The 19,548-nt window shown below is 44.4% G+C and overlaps 1 protein-coding gene across 2 annotated transcripts in view; it reads right to left on the bottom strand.

Moving 5' to 3' along the window:
* Nucleotides 1–19,548, bottom strand: part of LOC120034700 (microtubule-associated tumor suppressor 1 homolog) — a 71,948-nt gene that overhangs the window by 38,459 nt on the left and 13,941 nt on the right. For both annotated transcript variants that reach the window (XM_038981307.1, XM_038981306.1), the window contains exons 3-6: nt 18,602–18,836; nt 8,489–8,719; nt 6,069–6,227; nt 191–298 (exon numbers count right to left, since the gene is read on the bottom strand). In XM_038981307.1, the coding sequence (XP_038837235.1) occupies nt 191–298; nt 6,069–6,227; nt 8,489–8,719; nt 18,602–18,836 (733 nt within the window). The remainder of the gene's footprint in view (nt 1–190; nt 299–6,068; nt 6,228–8,488; nt 8,720–18,601; nt 18,837–19,548) is intronic.

Here is a 19,548-nt window from a genome sequence, read left to right as displayed (position 1 = left end):
ACTCCACCGTGGTATAATGGCCATATACAACACCGCCTTGGGCCTTATTGCTTAAATATACTTCAAGATCCTTGGCTCTAGTGCCTTCTAAGCAACCCTAACCGTTACGTAGAAAAACACTAAACACTAGCAGACTGAACCCAGGCACAAAACCCAAACCCAACACCAAAAGTTCAAACAGAACTCTTACCTGTGGCAGCAGCTGTGGGGCGGTTGAATCTGGCCGAGCCGGCCCTCTGAAGTGGGTTCTGGGCCTGCTTGCCTGCTACCTGGCTGGTCACCGCTGGAGTCTTCAGCCCTATGGTAGAGAAATAGTGAAACACCATGTCAACAGACAGACTAAACCGAACTGTAGCCTTGTAGCAGAGACTACCAGGTTATAGGGCTAGTGTGGCTTTATTAAGTAGTACCTCTGCCTCCCCAAGGAAGTCAGAGGACAAAAATCAGTTAACCACCTAACTGAGGAACTCAATTTAACCTTGCGCAATACCCTAGATGCAGTTGCCCCCTAAAAACTAAACACATTTGTCATAAGAAACTAGCTCCCTGGTATACAGAAAATACCCGAGCTCTGAAGCAAGTTTCCAGAAAATTGGAACGGAAATGGCGCCACACCGAACTGGAAGTCTTCCGACTAGCTTGGAAAGACAGTACCGTGCAGTATCGAAGAGCCCTCACTGCTGCTCGATCATCCTATTTTTCCAACTTAATTGAGGAAAATAAGAACAATCCTAAATTTATTTTTGATTCTGTCGCAAAGCTAACTAAAAAGCAGCATTCCCCAAGTGAGGATGGCTTTCACTTCAGCAGTAATAAATTCATGAACTTCTTTGTGGAAAAGATCATGATCATTAGAAAGCAAATTACAGACTGCTCTTTAAAACTGCGTATTCCTCCAAAGCTCAGTTGTCCTGAGTTTGCACAACTCTGCCAGGACCTAGGATCAAGGGAGACAAGTGTTTTAGTACTATATCTCTTGACACAATGATGAAAATAATCATGGCCTCTAAACCTTCAAGCTGTATACTGGACCCTATTCCAACTAGACTACTGAAAGAGCTGCTTCCTGTGCTTGGCCCTACTATGTTGAACATAATAATTGGCTCTCTACCAAACTCACTAAAAGTGGCAGTAATAAAGCCTCTCTTGAAAAAGTCAAACCTTGACCCAGAAAATATTAAATAAAAAAATTAAAAAATCAGCCTATATCGAATCGTCCATTCCTCTCAAAAGTTTTTGAAACAGCTGTTGCGCAGCAACTCACTGCCTTCCTGAAGACAAACTATGTATACGAAATGCTTCAGTCTGGTTTTAGACCCCATCATTGCACTGAGACTGCACTTGTGAAGGTGGTAAATGACCTTTTAATGGCGTCAGACCAAGGCTCTGCATCTGTCCTCGTGCTCTTAGACCTTAGTGCTGCTTTTGATACCATCGATCACCACATTCTTTTGGAGAGATTGGAAACCCAAATTGGTCTACACGGACAAGTTCTGGCCTGGTTTAGATCTTATCTGTCGGAAAGATATCAGTTTGTCTCTGTGAATGGTTTGTCCTATGACAAATCAACTGTACATTTCAGTGTTCCTCAAGGTTCCGTTTTAGGACCACTATTGTTTTCACAATATATTTTACCTCTTGGGGATGTCATTCGAAAACATAATGATAACTTTCACTGCTATGCAGATGACACACAGATGTACATTTCAATGAAACATAGTGAAGCCCCAAAATTGCCCTCGCTAGAAGCCTGTGTTTCAGACATAAGGAAGTGGATGGCTGCAAACTTTCTACTTTTAAACTCGGACAAAACAGAGATGCTTGTTCTAGGTCCCAAGAAACAAAGAGATATTCTGTTGAATCTGACAATTAATCTGGATGGTTGTACAGTCGTCTCAAATAAAACTGTGAAGGACCTCGGTGTTACTATGGACCCTGATCTATCTTTTGACGAACATATCAAGACTGTTTCAAGGACAGCTTTTTTCCATCTACATAACATTGCAAAAATCAGAAACTGTCTGTCCAAAAATGATGCAGAAAAATTAATCCATGCTTTTGTTACTTCTAGGTTAGACTACTACAATGCTCTACTTTCCGGCTACCCGGATAAAGCACTAAATAAACTCCAGTTAGTGCTAAATACGGCTGCTAGAATCCTGACTAGAACCAAACAATGTGATCATATTACTCCAGTGCTAGCCTCCCTACACTGGCTTCCTGTTAAGGCAAGGGCTGATTTCAAGGTTTTACTGCTAACCTACAAAGCATTACATGGGCAAGCTCCTACCCATCTTTCCGATTTGGTCCTGCCATACATACCTACACGTACGCTACGGTCACAAGACGCAGGCCTCCTAATTGTCCCTAGAATTTCTAAGCAAACAGCTGGAGGCAGGGCTTTCTCCTATAGAGCTCCATTTTTATGGAATGGTCTGCCTACCCATGTGAGAGACGCAGACTCGGTCTCAACCTTTAAGTCTTTACTGAAGACTCATCTCTTCAATAGGTCATATGACTGAGTGTAGTCTGGCCCAGGAGTGTGAAGGTGAACGGAAAGGCTCTGGAGCAACGAACCTCCCTTGCTGTCTCTGCCTGGCAGGTTCTCTTCTCTCCACTGGGATTCTCTGCCTCTAACCCTATTACAGGGGCTGAGTCACTGGCTTACTGGTGCTCTTCCATGCCGTCCCTAGGAGGGGTGCGTCACTTGAGTGGGTTGAGTCACTGACGTGGTCTTCCTGTCTGGGTTGGCGCCCCCCCCTTGGGTTGTGCCGTGGCGGAGATCTTGTGGGCTATACTCGGCCTTGTCTCAGGATGGTAAGTTGGTGGTTGAAGTTATCCCTCTAGTGGTGTGGGGGCTGTGCTTTGGCAAAGTGGGTGGGGTTATATCCTGCCTGTTTGGCCCTGTCCGGGGGTATTATCGGATGGGGCCACAGTGTCTCCCAACCCCTCCTGTCTCAGCCTCCAGTATTTATGCTGCAGTAGTTTATGTGTTGGGGGGCTAGGGTCAGTCTGTTATATCAGGAGTATTTCTCCTGTCTTATCAGGTGTCCTGTGTGAATTTAAGTATGCTCTCTCCAATTCTCTCTTTCTTTCTTTCTCTCTCTCGGAGGACCTGAGCCCTAGGACCATGCCTCAGGACTACCTGGCATGATGACTCCTTGCTGTCCCCAGTCCACCTGGCCGTGCTGCTGCTCCAGTTTCAGCTGTTCTGCCTGCGGCTATGGAACCCTGACCTGTTCACCGGACGTGCTACCTGTCCCAGACCTGCTGTTTTCAACTCTCTAGAGACAGCAGGAGCGGTAGAGATACTCTCAATGATCGGCTATGAAAAGCCAACTGACATTTACTCCTGAGGTGCTGACTTGTTGTACCCTCGACAACTACTGTGATTATTATTATTTGACCATGCTGGTCATTTATGAACATTTGAACATCTTGGCCAGGTTCTGTTATAATCTCCACCCGGCACAGCCAGAAGAGGACTGGCCACCCCTCATAGCCTGGTTCCTCTCTAGGTTTCTTCCTAGATTTTGGCCTTTCTAGGGAGTTTTTCCTAGCCACCGTGCTTCTACACCTGCATTGCTTGCTGTTTGGGGTTTTAGGCTGGGTTTCTGTGCAGCACTTTGATATATCAGCTGATGTAAGAAGGGCTATATAAATACATTTGATTTGATATCTGTGTAGTAGTGGAGCTTGGGTCTTGAAGTAGAACTCAGAGATTTAGCCCCTGTGTCCACCTACTACAGGGTACAAGCCCGTGTGTCCACCTACTACAGGGTATAAGCCCGTGTGTCCACCTACTACAGGGTACAAGCCCGTGTGTCCACCTACTACAGGGTATAAGCCCGTGTGTCCACCTACTACAGGGTACAAGCCCGTGTGTCCACCTACAAGCCCCCGTGTCCACCTACTACAGGGTACAAGCCCCCGTGTCCACCTACTACAGGGTACAAGCCCCTGTGTCCACCTACTACAGGGTACACGCCCCCGTGTGTCCACCTACTACAGGGTACAAGCCCGTGTGTCCACCTACTACAGGGTACAAGCCCGTGTGTCCACCTACTACAGGGTACAAGCCCGTGTGTCCACCTACTACAGGGTACACGCCCCTGTGTCCACCTACTACAGGGTACACGCCCCTGTGTCCACCTACTACAGGGTACAAGCCCCTGTGTCCACCTACTACAGGGTACAAGCCCCTGTGTTCACCTACTACAGGGTACAAGCCCGTGTGTTCACCTACTACAGGGTACAAGCCCCTGTGTCCACCTACTACAGGGTACACGCCCCTGTGTCCACCTACTACAGGGTACAAGCCCGTGTGTCCACCTACTACAGGGTACACGCCCCTGTGTTCACCTACTACAGGGTACAAGCCCCTGTGTCCACCTACTACAGGGTACAAGCCCGTGTGTCCACCTACTACAGGGTATAAGCCCGTGTGTCCACCTACTACAGGGTACAAGCCCGTGTGTCCACCTACTACAGGTTCAAGCTGAGGGTGGATAAATAAACACCTCATAATCACCTGGGCCCAGTTGATCAAAAAGTTATCTGGATTTCCTCTATTGGATAGGATTAAATCTATAGAAATATAATTAACGGAACAGAAGAGTCATTGACTTGAATGAGGACTCCCGTTCTATTAATTATATTTCTATGCATTTAATCCTATCCGATTGAGGAAATCCAGATAGATAACTGGGCCCTACTCAATGGGAAATCGGAGGATGATGGGTCATTTGAGCCACAGGGTTGGAAAACGATTATGTTAAAACATAATTTTAGAAATTAGATATAGTTAGATAATCACAAATCAGCTAGTCTGTTGATATGCAGGTAGCCTAGTGGTTAGATCATTGGGCCAGTAAACGAAAGGTTGCTGGATTGAATCCCCGAGCTGACAAGGTGAAAATCTGTAATTCTGCCCCTGAGCAAGGCAGTTCACCCACTGTTCACCGGGCGCCGAAGACGTGGATGTCGATTATGGCAGCCGCCCTGCACCTCTCTGATTCAGAGGGGTTGGGTTAAATGCGGAAGACACATTTCAGTTGAAGGCATTCAGTCGTACAACTGACTCGGTATCCCTTTTTATATGGTTTGGTATTTTACAATATAGTGGGACAAAAGGTCTAGATATTTGTGGGAATTGAGTCTTCTACCTCGGCGGTGATTCATTGCAGTGTGTGTGTGAGAGAAAGAGAGTGTGTGTCAAAGTTATAGTTAATTAAGAAAATTGAAACCAATGAGAAAATCAGACTGACCTAGATAGAATAAAACATCTTGGTGCTCATATGTTTACACTTCAACCCAGCAGAAACCCACAGGGAAAATCAACTAACATACCGACTACTGTATCCATTAACTGTCAGTGGTCACTGCTGCCATGGCAACATGACGTCGCTACATGATGTACTGTACTCCATCTACCCCAAGCTAATATTACTCATATCCTGTGGGCACTTCCAGAGGCCATAGAAATAAACAGAGATTCTATGTAACCAATATAAGGGAGTGCTATATTCACTGACACACATTATAGTGGAGATAAAGTTTAGAAATGAACCAATCATCATTCAGGATTAGACCCACCCGTTGTATAATCATTGACACACACAGGGACTGAGGTTGGTTGGTAATACAATCCTGGTTCTGTAATATTGCAATATATGTGGTTCTGTTGGAACAACACATTGGGTCTAATCAGACGAAACCAACACATTTGAATACAAATATGTCCATATTTTAGCTAAAAGATATTCAAGTCAAGAAGAGGGTGTGGTGTGCAAATCAAAAGCACCAGAGGAGACATCATCATCTGGGTTTAATAAAACTAGTCCATCTGATCCTGATCAGAGAAACACGTCACAGAGGCGGAAACTGATTCATTAGTGAAACTGGCTAGTGATGGTGAGCATGTTTAGACACGTCAGCACATGTTTAAATGCTAACTATGCTCAGACCATCAGACTTAAAGTGATAGGCTTCAAAATCAAAAGATTAGCGAGTGAAAGTAAGCATACACCAAGGATATGTGAAAGTATTGTGTGTGTGTGTGTGTTCACCTGTTGCAGTGCTTCTCCCTGGTAGTGAGGGGGCTCTGGTTCGGAACCCCAGTGGCCTGGTAGTGGTGGGGGCCTTAATCGACCCCTGGGTTCCCCCTGGAGCTGTAGGCTGGCTGGGCCTCTCATCTGGTTTACAGCCCCCCACCACTGGAGCTGGGACTAGGACAGAGAAAGACAGGGATGATGACAGTTAATACTAGAATTAAGAATGAACTACTAGAATTAAGAATGAACTAATAAAAATTGTCTATTAACCACTTGGAAATAGACAAACTCATTCAAACCTCACTCAACTACATTGGGTTTAGTTTGAGTTGTTCAATACTCAAAGATGATTGGCTCGCACGTGTAACTTCAGCACACACAACATTCTATAATAGAATTGTGTTATTTGACGTGTATCTTTTTTGACACGGAAAGACCCAAACGGCGTTCCATACTTCAAAACTGAAAGATGATAGTTCTACAGTATCAAAACTGAAATGGTCTCCGTTGTGAATAAGCGTGTGTGGGCAGATAGCCAACCTCTCACAGCCCAAACGAAAAGAAAGAAAAAACGCTGTTTACATGGCATAATTCCCCTCGTTAAGCTAAATGCACATAACGCCGATTACCTACCAAAAAGGGGAATAATCTCTGGTCCTAATTGTCTACATGATTACAATCATCAGACTACTGACTACAAATGTCTCAAAACGCTGCATAAACAATATTATCTGCATTAGCGACAGCCGTCTGTAGCACAATTAGAGCAACGGGAAACGAGTATGTTGATGTATTTAAGGCGCAATGGTAGATTGATTTGAGTGATCACTGTGTGTGTGTGTGTGTGATTAGTTCCTCTGTAAACAGATGCGGCACATCGCCATAGCAACAGTATATTGGTCGTCATCCGATCACCATGACAACCTGCTCATCCAACAGTAGCCATAGGTCTTCTACCTCGGCGCTGAGTCATTGCAGTGTGAGTGTGAGAGCGAGAGAGAGAGAGAGAGAGAGCGTGTGAAAGTGTGCATGTGTGGAGAGAGAGCGAGTGTGAGAAGAGTGAGAGAGTGAGTGCATGAGAGCCAGGAGAGCGATGGAGAGGAGAGCGAAAAGAGCGATGGAGAGGAGAGCGAAAAGAGCGATGGAGAGGAGAGCGAAAAGAGCGATGGAGAGGAGAGCGAGAAGGAAGGAATAAAGGTGTTTCTCTTTTCTCTACTGTTCTGTCACTAAAGGAATTCCAGGTTTCAAAGGAATTCCTACAGCAGGTCTCATCCATGTCTTCATCTCTCTCTGTCATCCCCCCTTTCCCCTCCTCCCCACCCTCCTCTTCAACAGAGTGGTGGCTGTACTGTAGTGAACAAAGACAACCATTGACCACCTATCCCCATTTAGACCAAGTCACACAGGGAGGTCATGTGATGCTGTTGATAGTATTATTCAGACGTATCACATTAAACCAATAGAATACTGGGCTATCACATGAAACTATTAGATAGTAATAGAAACCTCACTCTCAAACTCTACTCTACACGTTCAACGTGTTGTGTGTTCATTTCAATATAGATTTCCTGATAAACTGAGATAAAGCAACTATACATGATCCAGTATTGAAAGCAACTATACATGATCCAGTATTGAAAGCAACTATACATGATCCAGTATTGAAAGCAACTATACATGATCCAGTATTGAAAGCAACTATACATGATCCAGTATTGACTGGTTCAGTGTAGCAAGCCAACACCGTGGTGGAGCTGAATAACACCTCTAGGGACATTACATCAGTGCAGTCCTGACAGCAGACTACAGCAGGGCTGTACAATAAGCATGTAGACTTTCTGGAAACTAATATTTACTCAGTGAAATGAGTTAAATACATGTGTGTGAGTAAGAGTCAGTCCTCACCCTCCTCCACTCACACCTCCATCTTCCTCAACACACAACCACCCTCCTCATCCACCTCTCCAGCAGCTACAGTAGATGGAGGATCAGATGTAATCCAGAGGTTTATGATGCCGTCCAGACAAAGCCCCGGGATATGTGGGTCAGGAGAGTACCCTGTCCGCCTCTCTGATCACACTCACACACAGAGAGCCTGGGCAGATGTGAACTCTGACCTTGATGGAGAAAGCAGGAATGCCACTGCAATGAGGGGCCAGATTCACATGGACATTCTCTTCAGAGTCAAATGGCAGGGGAGACTCATGGAATTGTAACAGGAGGTCAAAAGAGAGTGTGTGTGTGTGTGTGTGTGTCTGAGAGAGCTAGTGGCAAGAGGAGGATGTGAATCACCAGCAACAGGAAGACCACACCAATGAAAACCACTGCTTGCACACTGAGTGTGCTGTGTGTTTGTGTGAAGGCCTTCTGTGTTGCCGCAATGTAGGAAGAATAACTCAATACGCACACACAGTCTCACACACACTCAGTCTCACGTTTGCTGGGGGCTGCTGTAGATCCATTACTTTCGCTGGCGGCGCTGCCCAGAGAAGAGGAGCTAAGGCTTGTGGGTAGGTTCTTCACGGGCAGTTTGGACGCGGCGGCGGCAGCAGCCGAAGGCCGAGCAGCACCTAACCCCTGGTTGACGGATGGCTTTGGGTTAGAGGTCACCACAGTAGGCCCAGGCAATCCAGAGGGTCTGTCTGTGACACGCGGCTTGGGGATACCTGGGAAATGTAGGAAAGGACCAACAGGGTTCATCAGTTTCAGGTATTGGGAGAAGTATTCACGTCTGTATCAGTGTATGAATCAATGTCCATAATATCAACATGTCAGTACACAGACAATTCTAACATAAGATATCAGTATCATATCAATACAAAGATCAGGGGCAGTATTTATAAGAATGCTGATTTAGGATCAGTTTTGCCTTTAAGATTAAGGCTCTCTCAGCATCTGCAGAACACATAAACCACTAGTCAGGATGTGTGTGTGTGTGTGTGTGTGTGTGTGTGTATATATATAAACATGCCCTACTAGAAGATACATATTTATTTATCTAGTGACACAGCTGAGCTAGCAGAGGAAGGATGAATAGGAGAGAGGGAGGGAGTGAGAGAGAAAACCCCCTCTGGCACTGCGTACATACAGAGAGACGTATAGAGAAGTGCCCATATCAGTACAAAGTAAGTGGACATACAGTAGCGTGACATTGATGGATATATACAGACATATCAGCAGGTTTTAGACAAGCTCTCTCTCTCACACACACACACAGGTTAGGGTGCAGAGATGTGTCTCCAGTGTGAGGTGAATGAGGTTTGTGACCTCCAGTCAAAGGTTCTGAAATAGAACAGGGTTGGTCTTTCACAGAGAGAGGGCTTATGTTCCTATTGGCTGGCCCCTGTAGTGTTGCTGAATACTGTAACAGAGCACTGGGCCGCGTCTCCTTAACGTAATAAACTGCAGTGACGCTAACAGCACTGTATAATAACATGATATGACCCATCTGGATACATGGCTAGTCTTACACTTCAGAGCAGACCTGGGCCATGTTCAGTGGGCCACAACGTAACAACACATTTGGCAACACGTGCCTAGTTAAATAAAGGTTTTAAAAAACAATTTACCTGGAAACTAAATTCTTAGTGTTATGGTACAAGTTAATGAAGTACTTTCCTGTTTCACTCTGTTTGAAATAGTTTCTACTAGCTGATATTGAACAGGACCCTGGATCATATAGGCTATTCCAGATACTTGAGCTGCGTTTGGATTTAGCGTCCACACAAGATGAATCACACGCACAACGCTAATACTTTTTGACATATTCATTTGACCAATGTCTGGTACAATGTCTGTCAATGACCCACGGAGCCTAATACTGTAGTTGAATTTGACCCAGGTCTGGTAACCCCTGGGCTGTTCTCCAGCTTAGGGGAGGGCTTGGTGGGAACTGACAACACATCCTCCTCCCTCCTTTCCTTTTTATTTTTTCCAGTACTTAATCAAAACATGCTTCCCTATCAGTAGGAACACCTCCCCAAGGACCTATGGCTCTTCCCTTTTCACACCACTGCCCTGTGTGTGTGTGTGTGTGTGTGTGTGTGTGTGTGTGTGTGTGAGAGAGAGAGAGAGAGAGAGACAGAGACTGTGTGAGAGAGACAAAAGCAGAGATGTTGTTTGTGTGTGTCAAAACTCAAGGATGTGTACATGTGTATCCAGGACAACGCCCTGAGTGGACCTGTGGGTTTCGCCACCATCGGCTTTGCTCATCAGAGACAGGAAAGAGAGGAAGAGCACTGCTGTGTAGAGATTACTAGTAGGATAACAATGATCTGCTGTACGGTCAGTTTGACGTTTTCCCTCATGATGGTCAGGGTTAGGACTGGAGCAGGGCAAGCTGGTCCTGGATCTGTGTGTACAGGAAACGTCTAGCTCAAGCTGTTGGATAGTACAGTAACACGACTGAATAGACCTCCTGTGTACAATTTTAGTTACTGCAGTACCACCAAAATAGCCCTTTGACAGCGAATACATACTGTAGGAACGCCTTCCTAATATTGAGTTGCACCCCTCCCCTTTGCCCTCAGAACAGCCTCGATTCGTCCTCTACAGTACAAGGTGTTGAAAGCGTTCCACAGAGATGCTGGCCCATGTTGACTCCAATGCTTTCCACAGTTGTGTCAAGTTGGCTGGATGTCCTTTGGGTGGTGGACCATTCTTGATACACACAGGAAACTGTTGAGAGTGAAAAACCCAGCAGCGCTGCAGTTCTTGACACAAAACAGTGCGCCTGGCACCTACTACTATACCCCGTTCAAAGACACTTATATTGTCTTGCCCATTCACCCTCTGAATGGCACACATACACAATCCATGTTTCAAGGCTTAAAAATCCTTCTTCATCTACACTGATTGAAGTGGTTTTAACAAGTGACATCAATAAGGGATCATGGCTTTCACCTGGATTCACCTGGTCAGTCTATGTCATGGAAAGAGCATAATGTTTTGTATAATTGAGAACTTATAGCTGTGTGTTGGTTGCCTGAATGTCTTAGGAAGATACACATATACATGTTTATGTTACCTAGGCAACATTAGGAGTTGTGTGTGTGTTCACCTTGCGGTGAGTGTTTACAACAAGGTAAGAATGAACACAAGCACAAGCATGTCTTTGAACACAAGCATGTTGCCTCAGTAACCACATAAGACATTAGGCCAAGCATGCCTCCAACGCAATCATCAAGTTTGGAGATGACACAACAGGCTTGATTGCCAACAACGACGAGACCGGTGAGGGCTCTGGGAGTGTGATGCCAGGAAAATAACCTCTCACTCAACGTTAACAAAACAAAGGAGATGATCGTGAACTTCAGGAAACAGCAGAGGGAACAACCCCGTATCCACACCGACTGGACCGCAGTGGAGAAGGTGGAAAGATTCAAGTTCCTGGGCGTACTCATCACTGACAAACTGAAATGGTCCACCCACACAGACAATGTGGTGAAGATAAGGCAACATCGCCTCTTCAACCTCAGGAGGCTTAACTTTTTTTGGCTTGGCACCTAAAACCCTCTCAAACCTTTACAGATGCAGAATTGAGAGCATCCTGTCAGGCTGTATATCACCGCCTGGTACGGCAACGTTTTTTACACCAAACCAACTGGCAGTGTGGTGCCAGGACAACAACCTCTCCCTCAATGTGAGCAAGACAAAAGGAGCTGATCGTGGACTACAGGAAAAGGCGGGCTGAACAGGCCCCCATTAACATCGACGGGGCTGAAGTTGAGCGAGTCGAGAGTTCCAAGTTCCTTGGTGTCCACATCACCAACAAACTATCATGGTCCAAACACACCAAGACAGCTGTGAAGAGGGCATGACAAAACCTTTTCCCCTCAGGAGACTGAAAAGATTTGGCATGGGTCCCCAGATCCTCAAAAAGTTCTACAGTTGCACCATCGAGAGTATCCTGACCAGTTGCGTCACCGCCTGGTATGGCAACTGCTCAGCATCTGAACGTAAGGCGCTACAGAGGCTAGTGCGAACGGCCCAGTACATCACTGGGGCCAAGCTTCCTGCAATCCAGAACCTATATAATAGGCGGTGTCAGAGGAAAGCCCATAAAATTGTTAGAGACTCCCAGTCACCCAAGTCATAGACTGTTTTCTTTGCTACCGAACGACAAGCGGTACCGGAGCGCCAAGTCTAGGACCAAAAGGCTCCTTAACAGCTTCTACCCCCAAGCCATAAGACTGCTGAACAATTAATCAAATGGCCACCAAACTATTACATTGACCCCCCCATTTGTTTTGTACACTATGCATAGATAATAAACAGCGAGTAGCAGCAGTCACTTCACCCCTACCTACATGTACAAATGACCTCTAACCTGTACCCCCGCACACTGACTCGGTACCGGTACCCCCTGTATATAGAGTCGTTATTGTTGTTATTGTTTTATTTAATTTTTACATTTTACCTATTTTTTTTAATTTAACTTTAGTTTATTTGGTAAATATTTTCTTAACTCCTCTTGAACTGCACTGTTGGTTAAGGGCTTGTAAGTAAGCATTTCACGGTAAGGTCTACACTTGTATTCGGCGCATGTGACAAAAAGTTTGATTTGAACTGCACCGCCCGCAATCACAGGGCACTCCAGGGGGTGGTGCGGTCTGCCCAATGCACCCCCGGGGGCTCACTACCTGCCCTCCAGGACACCTACAGCACCTGATGCCATATGAAGGACAACAACCACCCAAGCCACTGCCTGTTCACCCCGTTATCATTCAGAAGGCGAGGACAGTACAGGTGCATCAAAGCTGGGACTGAGAGACTGAAAAACAGCTTCTATCTCAAGGCCACCAGACTGTTAAATAGCCATCACTAGGACATTAGAGGCTGCTGCCTACATACACAGACTTGAAATCACTGGCCATAAATGGAACACTAGTCACTTTAATAATGTTTACATATTTTGTATTACTCATCTCATATGTATATACACTGTATTCTATACTATTCTACTGTATGTTAGTCTATGCAGCTCTGACATTGCTCGTCCAAATATTGATATATTCTTAATTCCATTCCTTCACTAAGATTTGTGTATTGTTGCGAAATTGTTAGATATTACTTGTTAGATATTACTGCACTGTCGGAGCTAGAAACACAAGCATTTCGCTCCGCCCGCAATAACATCTGCTTAACACGTATATGTGACCAATAACATTTCATTGGATTTGAAACAAATGATGGTGATTGAGTAACAGACAGCCTTTGAACTCTTATTTGGGTGGAGAAGGTTTCTGAATGTGCTTCTCAAAGACGCCTTTTCAACATGGCCAGAGTTCGGGGTCAAATTTGGCACCGTTTTTCAGAAACAAGCAAACTGTTGTCCGCTCAGAATTTGACCTTTTCTGACAAGACGCAGATCTGGTTTTCTGATAGATTCATTCTTCCACACACACCCTCAAATCCAATCCACCCCAGAATCCCAACTGTCCCAAATCACACACTGCAGCCTAGTGGTTATGGAAACAAATAGTTAAACTACAGACAGGCTATTGTGGGGGAATTCCGACCCGGGTTAAGCGTGTGTAAATGGAACGCAATTCCTTTTTTTATGCACTTTTCTCTCCATGCATATATTGACCTTAAGCATGAGAATAGCATTCTATTCACCTGCTATTCATTGGGGTGGAGCTTGAATTAATGAAGGTGTGTCTACAGATACACCATATTAATGAAGGTGTGGAGGAGGTGTGTCTACAGATACACCGTATTAATGAAGGTGTGGAGGAGGTGTGTCTACAGATACACCGTATTAATAAAGGTGTGGAGGAGGTGTGTCTACAGATACACCGTATTAATGAAGGTGTGGTGGAGGTGTTTCTACAGATACACCGTATTAATGAAGGTGTGGAGGAGGTGTGTCTACAGATACACCGTATTAATGAAGGTGTGGAGGAGGTGTGTCTACAGACACACCGTATTAATGAAGGTGTGGTGGAGGTGTGTCTACAGATACACCGTATTAATGAAGGTGTGGAGGAGGTGTGTCTACAGATACACCGTATTAATGAAGGTGTGGAGGTGGTGTGTCTACAGATACACCGTATTAATGAAGGTGTGGAGGAGGTGTGTCTACAGATACACCGTATTAATGAAGGTGTGGAGGTGTGTCTACAGATACACCGTATTAATGAAGGTGTGGAGGAGGTATGTCTACAGATACACCGTATTAATGAAGGTGTGGAGGAGGTGTGTCTACAGATACACCGTATTAATGAAGGTGTGGAGGAGGTGTGTCTACAGATACACCGTATTAATGAAGGTGTGGAGGAGGTGTGTCTACAGATACACCGTATTAATGAAGGTGTGGTGGAGGTGTGTCTACAGATATGCTGTATTCTGACCTTGACTTAATTCCCTCATAATTTGACCATCTTTACCTGCAAGGAAACCATGAATGTCTACCTACCCGTTCCAAGTGGAAAAATACTTTATTTTTTCAGACAGAAATAACACCATTCTCCATGTCATTTACAACTTGATAAGAGCGATCGATAAGAGCTAGGTAAATGAGTCCTCCGTTTGGATCAGGGGATTGTAAATATAAATGACTTGTTTTAGATCCATTTTACATTATAGTCGCGGGAGACAAACGTTAAACCAGTCATTTGGCAGTAACCTGAAGCATTATCAACAAATCAACTTTCCCACAGTAAAGTTTATGAAATGCTTTGGCATTATTCCGAATTTTAATTGTACCGCATTTTAACTTTCAGGGATGGTTACTCTCGAATGTCTTAATTATAGGCTACCCCGACTTTCTCTGTTTCCTATTTCTATCATGTTACATATTAGCCACTATCAGTATCAACCGTCAGTAGACCTAATAACCACACATATTCAACCGCCAATTTACTGTTAGTTCCCTTCAGGTGGTATAGCCTATATTATCATTCCATTGTTTCGTTTACATTCATTTTCTTCCTCTGTAAACGCCGTCACGTCCGTATGGTTGCTGAGGATCATTAGTATCAGTTGATGTAATTTGTTTTTACATGTAGGCTAACTAAATTGTTATGGAGCAGAGTGCAGACCAAGCCGTAACAGTTAGAACCTGATGGTTAGTGCAGGTAATAGGTGAGGGTATAGCCTACTATTGTACATTTTTCTCCCTGTTATAATTCTATGGACACTAATCTTGCAACATTACCATGGGTTGACAAACTGAAGGTGGCAATTTTCAGGATGAATCAAACCATAGTATATTTCATTAAAGGCTCTCCAAACCGGTTTTATGACTCAAATACTTTCTTAACCTACATAATTGACAAAATCAGACTATTTTTAAATCTGCCAATTGGTGCTAAAACTGGGTGGATTAAGAGCGTTGGGCCATTAGCCGAAAGGTCGCTGGTTCGAATCCATGTCCCGACTACGTGAAAAATATGCCGATGTGCCCTGTGCCCTTGAGCAAGGCACTTAACCCTAATTGCTCCTGTAAGTCACTCTGGATAAGAGCGTCTGCTGAATGACTAAAATGTAAATGTAAAACAGAAATGAAAATGCATTCAATTTAGATGGCTTTCTTTCATTGATCCCTAATATTCTGAACCTGTTCTCTCCATATATTCTAGTGAGTCGGTCAACAGAATTCTAAATCAAAGGTACACCGTATTTAAAGGGATGGCTTAAGATAAATGTACTGAAAACCCCATTGAATGAAAATGCAGAGTGCGTTACGTGACTGAATAAGGTATGTCTGAATACCAAACACTGAGAAGTGCGTAGGAAAGGCGTACATTTTCTACGTCTGAATACTAGATGGAAGAGAACATGTTGATGTCTCGCGTAACTAAGACTACGTCCCAAAAGACACCCTATTCCCTATGTTGTGGACTACTTTTTACCAGGGCTCATATGGCTTTTGCAGTGAAGTGCAATATATAGGGAATAGGGTGGCATTTGGGACTTACTCCCAATGACCCACGTCACACTAACAGTAGTCTCAATTTCCTCACACAAGAAAAGCCTTGTGTGTATGGGGACCGAGAGAATCAAACATTAGATCCAACCCCTCTGGCAGAAGGAAGAGAGGACCCGAAAGAAGGAAGAAGGAGAAAAAGACCCAAAAAGAGAGAGAGCGAGAGAGAGAGAGGGTTGCATTTGCTTTTCAACTTCCTCTGAGGACACACAGAGGGAAGTTAGAGTAAAATTAGACCGCAGACACGCATGGTCACACGCACAGCACACAGTCAGTGTCTCCCATTTTAAATGGCTTTTAAAAGATGCAGTAGGTTACATGTGGTGAGGGAACATGATGAGAGAGAGAGTGAGATGAAAATAGAGAGCGAGTTATCTTATGTAACTCTGCGCAGAACTGAGACAGATCCAAGCAGAAACACACAGTCTGGAGATCGACACACACACTACCTTGTACAGCTAACCTTGTGAGGACATACAATTCAGTCCCATTCAAAATCCTATTTTCTTTAACCCCTAACCCGTACCTTAACCCTAAAGCTAACACTAGCTTCTAACCCTAAAACTAACCATAGCTCCTAACCCTAAACTTAATTCTAACTGGAGGTCGACCGATTATGATTTTTCAACGCCGATACCGATACTGATTATTGGAGGACCAAATAAAGCAGATACCGATTAAAATCGGCCGATTTATATATATTTGTAATAATGACAATTACTCATTCAACAATACTGAATGAACACTTTTATTTTAACTTTATATAATACATAAGTCTCAAATAAATTATGAAACATGTTCAATTTGGTTTAAATAATGCAAAACAGTGTTGGAGAAGAAAGTAAAAGTGCAATATGTGCCATGTAAAAAACTTTTAAGTTCCTTGCTCAGAACATATGAAAGCTGGTGGTTCCTTTTAACATGAGTCTTCAATATTCCCAGGTAAGAAGTTTTAGGTTGTAGTTATTATAGCAATTATAGGACTATTTCTCTCTATACCATATGTATTTCATATACCTTTGACTATTGGATGTTCTTATAGGCACTATAGTATTGCCAGCCTAATCTCGGGAGTTGATAGGCTTGAAGTCATAAACAGCACTGTGCTTCAAGCATTGCGAAGAGCTGCTGGCAAACGCAGGAAAGTGCTGTTTGAATGAACGCTTACGAGCCTGCTTCTGCCTACCACCGCTCAGTCAGACTGCTCTATCAAATCATAGACTTAATTATGATATAATAAACACACAGAAATACGAGCCTTTGGTCATTAATATGGTCAAATCCAGAAACTATCATTTCGAAAACAAAACGTTTATTATTTTAGTGAAATACGGAACTGTTACGTATTTTATCGAACGGGTGGCATCCATAAGTCTAAATATTGCTGTTACATTGCACAACCTTCAATGTTATGTCATAATTATGTACAATTCTGGCAAATTAATTACGGTCTTTGTTAGGAAGAAATGGTCTTCACACAGTTCGTAACGAGCCAGGCGGCCCAAACTGCTGCATATACCCTGACTCTGCTTGCACAGAACGCAAGAGATGTGACAATTTCCCAAGTTAATATTGCCTACTAACATGAATTTCTTTAAACTAAATATGCAGGTTTGAAAAAATATACTTCTGTGTATTGATTTTAAGAAAGGCATTGATGTTTATGGTTAGGTACATTGGTGCAACGACAGTGCTTTTTTCGCAAACGTGTTTGTTAAATCATCACCCATTTGGCGAAGTAGGCTGTGATTCGATGATAAATTATCAGGCACCACATTGATTATTTGCAACACAGAACAAGCTAGTTAAACTAGTAATATCATCAACCATGTGTAGTTAACTAGTGATTATGTTAAGATTGATTGTTTTTTATAAGATAAGTTTAATGCTAGCTAGCAACTTACCTTGGCTCCTTGCTGCACTCGCGTAACAGGTGGTCAGCCTGCCACACAGTCTCCTCATGGAGAGCAATGTAATCGGCCATAATCGGCATCCAAAAATGCTGATTACCGATTGTTATGGAAACTTGAAATCGGGACCGATTAATCAGTCAACCTCTAATTCTAACCCTAACACTAATTCTAACCTTAAACCCTAAACCCCATAGAAATAGCATTTGACCTTGTGGGTTGTTTTTGTTTGTTTACTATTCTTGTGGGGACTTCTGGTTAAACACACACAACCTCTCTGTTGCTCCATGTGTTTGTTTCTGTCTGATTGTCTTGTTCGTGTGTGTGTGTGTGTGTGTGTGTGTGTGTGTGTGTGTGTGTGTGTTCATGTGCTCGTGTGTGTGTGTGCGCGCGCGTATGGAGCGTGTGTGTGTGTGATGCGTACCAGTGTGTGTCTTGTTCACCCAAACCAGAGTATGTTTAAGTGCCCTCATCTCTGCAGCAGCAGCAGGAAATGAGCAGGCTGACACTGCAGAGCTGAGAATGCCTTTCACATTCCACTACACCTCACTCACACACACCTCACTCACACGCGCTCACACACACAGTTTCAAGTCTCTACACACACAGCAACGTCTGTTTTCTACACTTTGTCATTTATACACTTTATCAAGTTGCTGACACACAGAAAGACGTGTGTGTGTGTGTGTGTGTGTGTGTGTAGTCACCAGCTGGCTGACTTGGTCGTCCTCTCGGTGGAGACACACTCCCAGTGGTCTGGCCGTCCTTCCCCGTCGAAGGAGGAGCGGGAGGGGGCAGCCTGGAGCCAAAACTCCCTCCTACTGGAGCTGGAGAGGTGGGAGACAGGGAGGGTCCCCCGGTGTTGCTCGCTCCCCCGGCCCCCCTGCCCTTGACCTGGGGCAGCTGTCTGACCGATGAGGGCCCCAGCTTGGAGGAGACCTTCTGCAGAAAGAGCTGTCGTTTAGTTACCGCGTCCCAGCCCATGGGGCCCAGCTCGGAGCTGCGCACCGAGACCATGGTGTTGGCCATTCCAGAGTCGTAGGCAGAAATGTGGAAGTAGACGCACACAGGCAGGAGGAGTGAGAAGGAGGGGGAGGAGAGAGAGAGAGGAAATAGGAGTAGGCTGGAACTCTGAGGTAAAAAAGTTGCTATTGTATTACATTCCCTCTGGGATTCACTGCTGGGACCAGTTTCTCTCTCCCTCTTTATTCCCTCCCTCTTTATTTCCTCCCCCTCTTTCCTCCCCCTCTTTCGTCTTCTGTAAACACAGGGCACATATGGAGTGAGTTTGCAGGCGAGTTTTCAAAGAAAAGACTTGACTACTATAAATGTTCAGACTATTCTGACGCTGTTCAGAACAGTTTGACAAATGGCTTTTGCCTTCATATGAGAAGTGTCTGAGAAGAAATCTGGTCGGGAGGACTGTTTCAAACTGAGAACAGAATGTGGCGGAACATTCAACAACCGACGTGTCACACACACCCGCAGATGTCAAGACATTCCAAAAGATGTTTGGGTCGCTGCATTTCATGTTGTCATTCAACAGAACCCCAAAACTGGTCTGTGTTCAATGTTCAGCAGTATACTGCAGTGAATGATATAGTTGACATTTAAACCCAAAGCCCTCCTTTAGCCATGGATTACTTTAGCCTGA

This window comes from Salvelinus namaycush, chromosome 42, assembly GCF_016432855.1.
Source record: "Salvelinus namaycush isolate Seneca chromosome 42, SaNama_1.0, whole genome shotgun sequence".
Lineage (NCBI taxonomy): Eukaryota > Metazoa > Chordata > Actinopteri > Salmoniformes > Salmonidae > Salvelinus > Salvelinus namaycush.
This window is presented reverse-complemented; position numbering and strand designations above follow the sequence as displayed.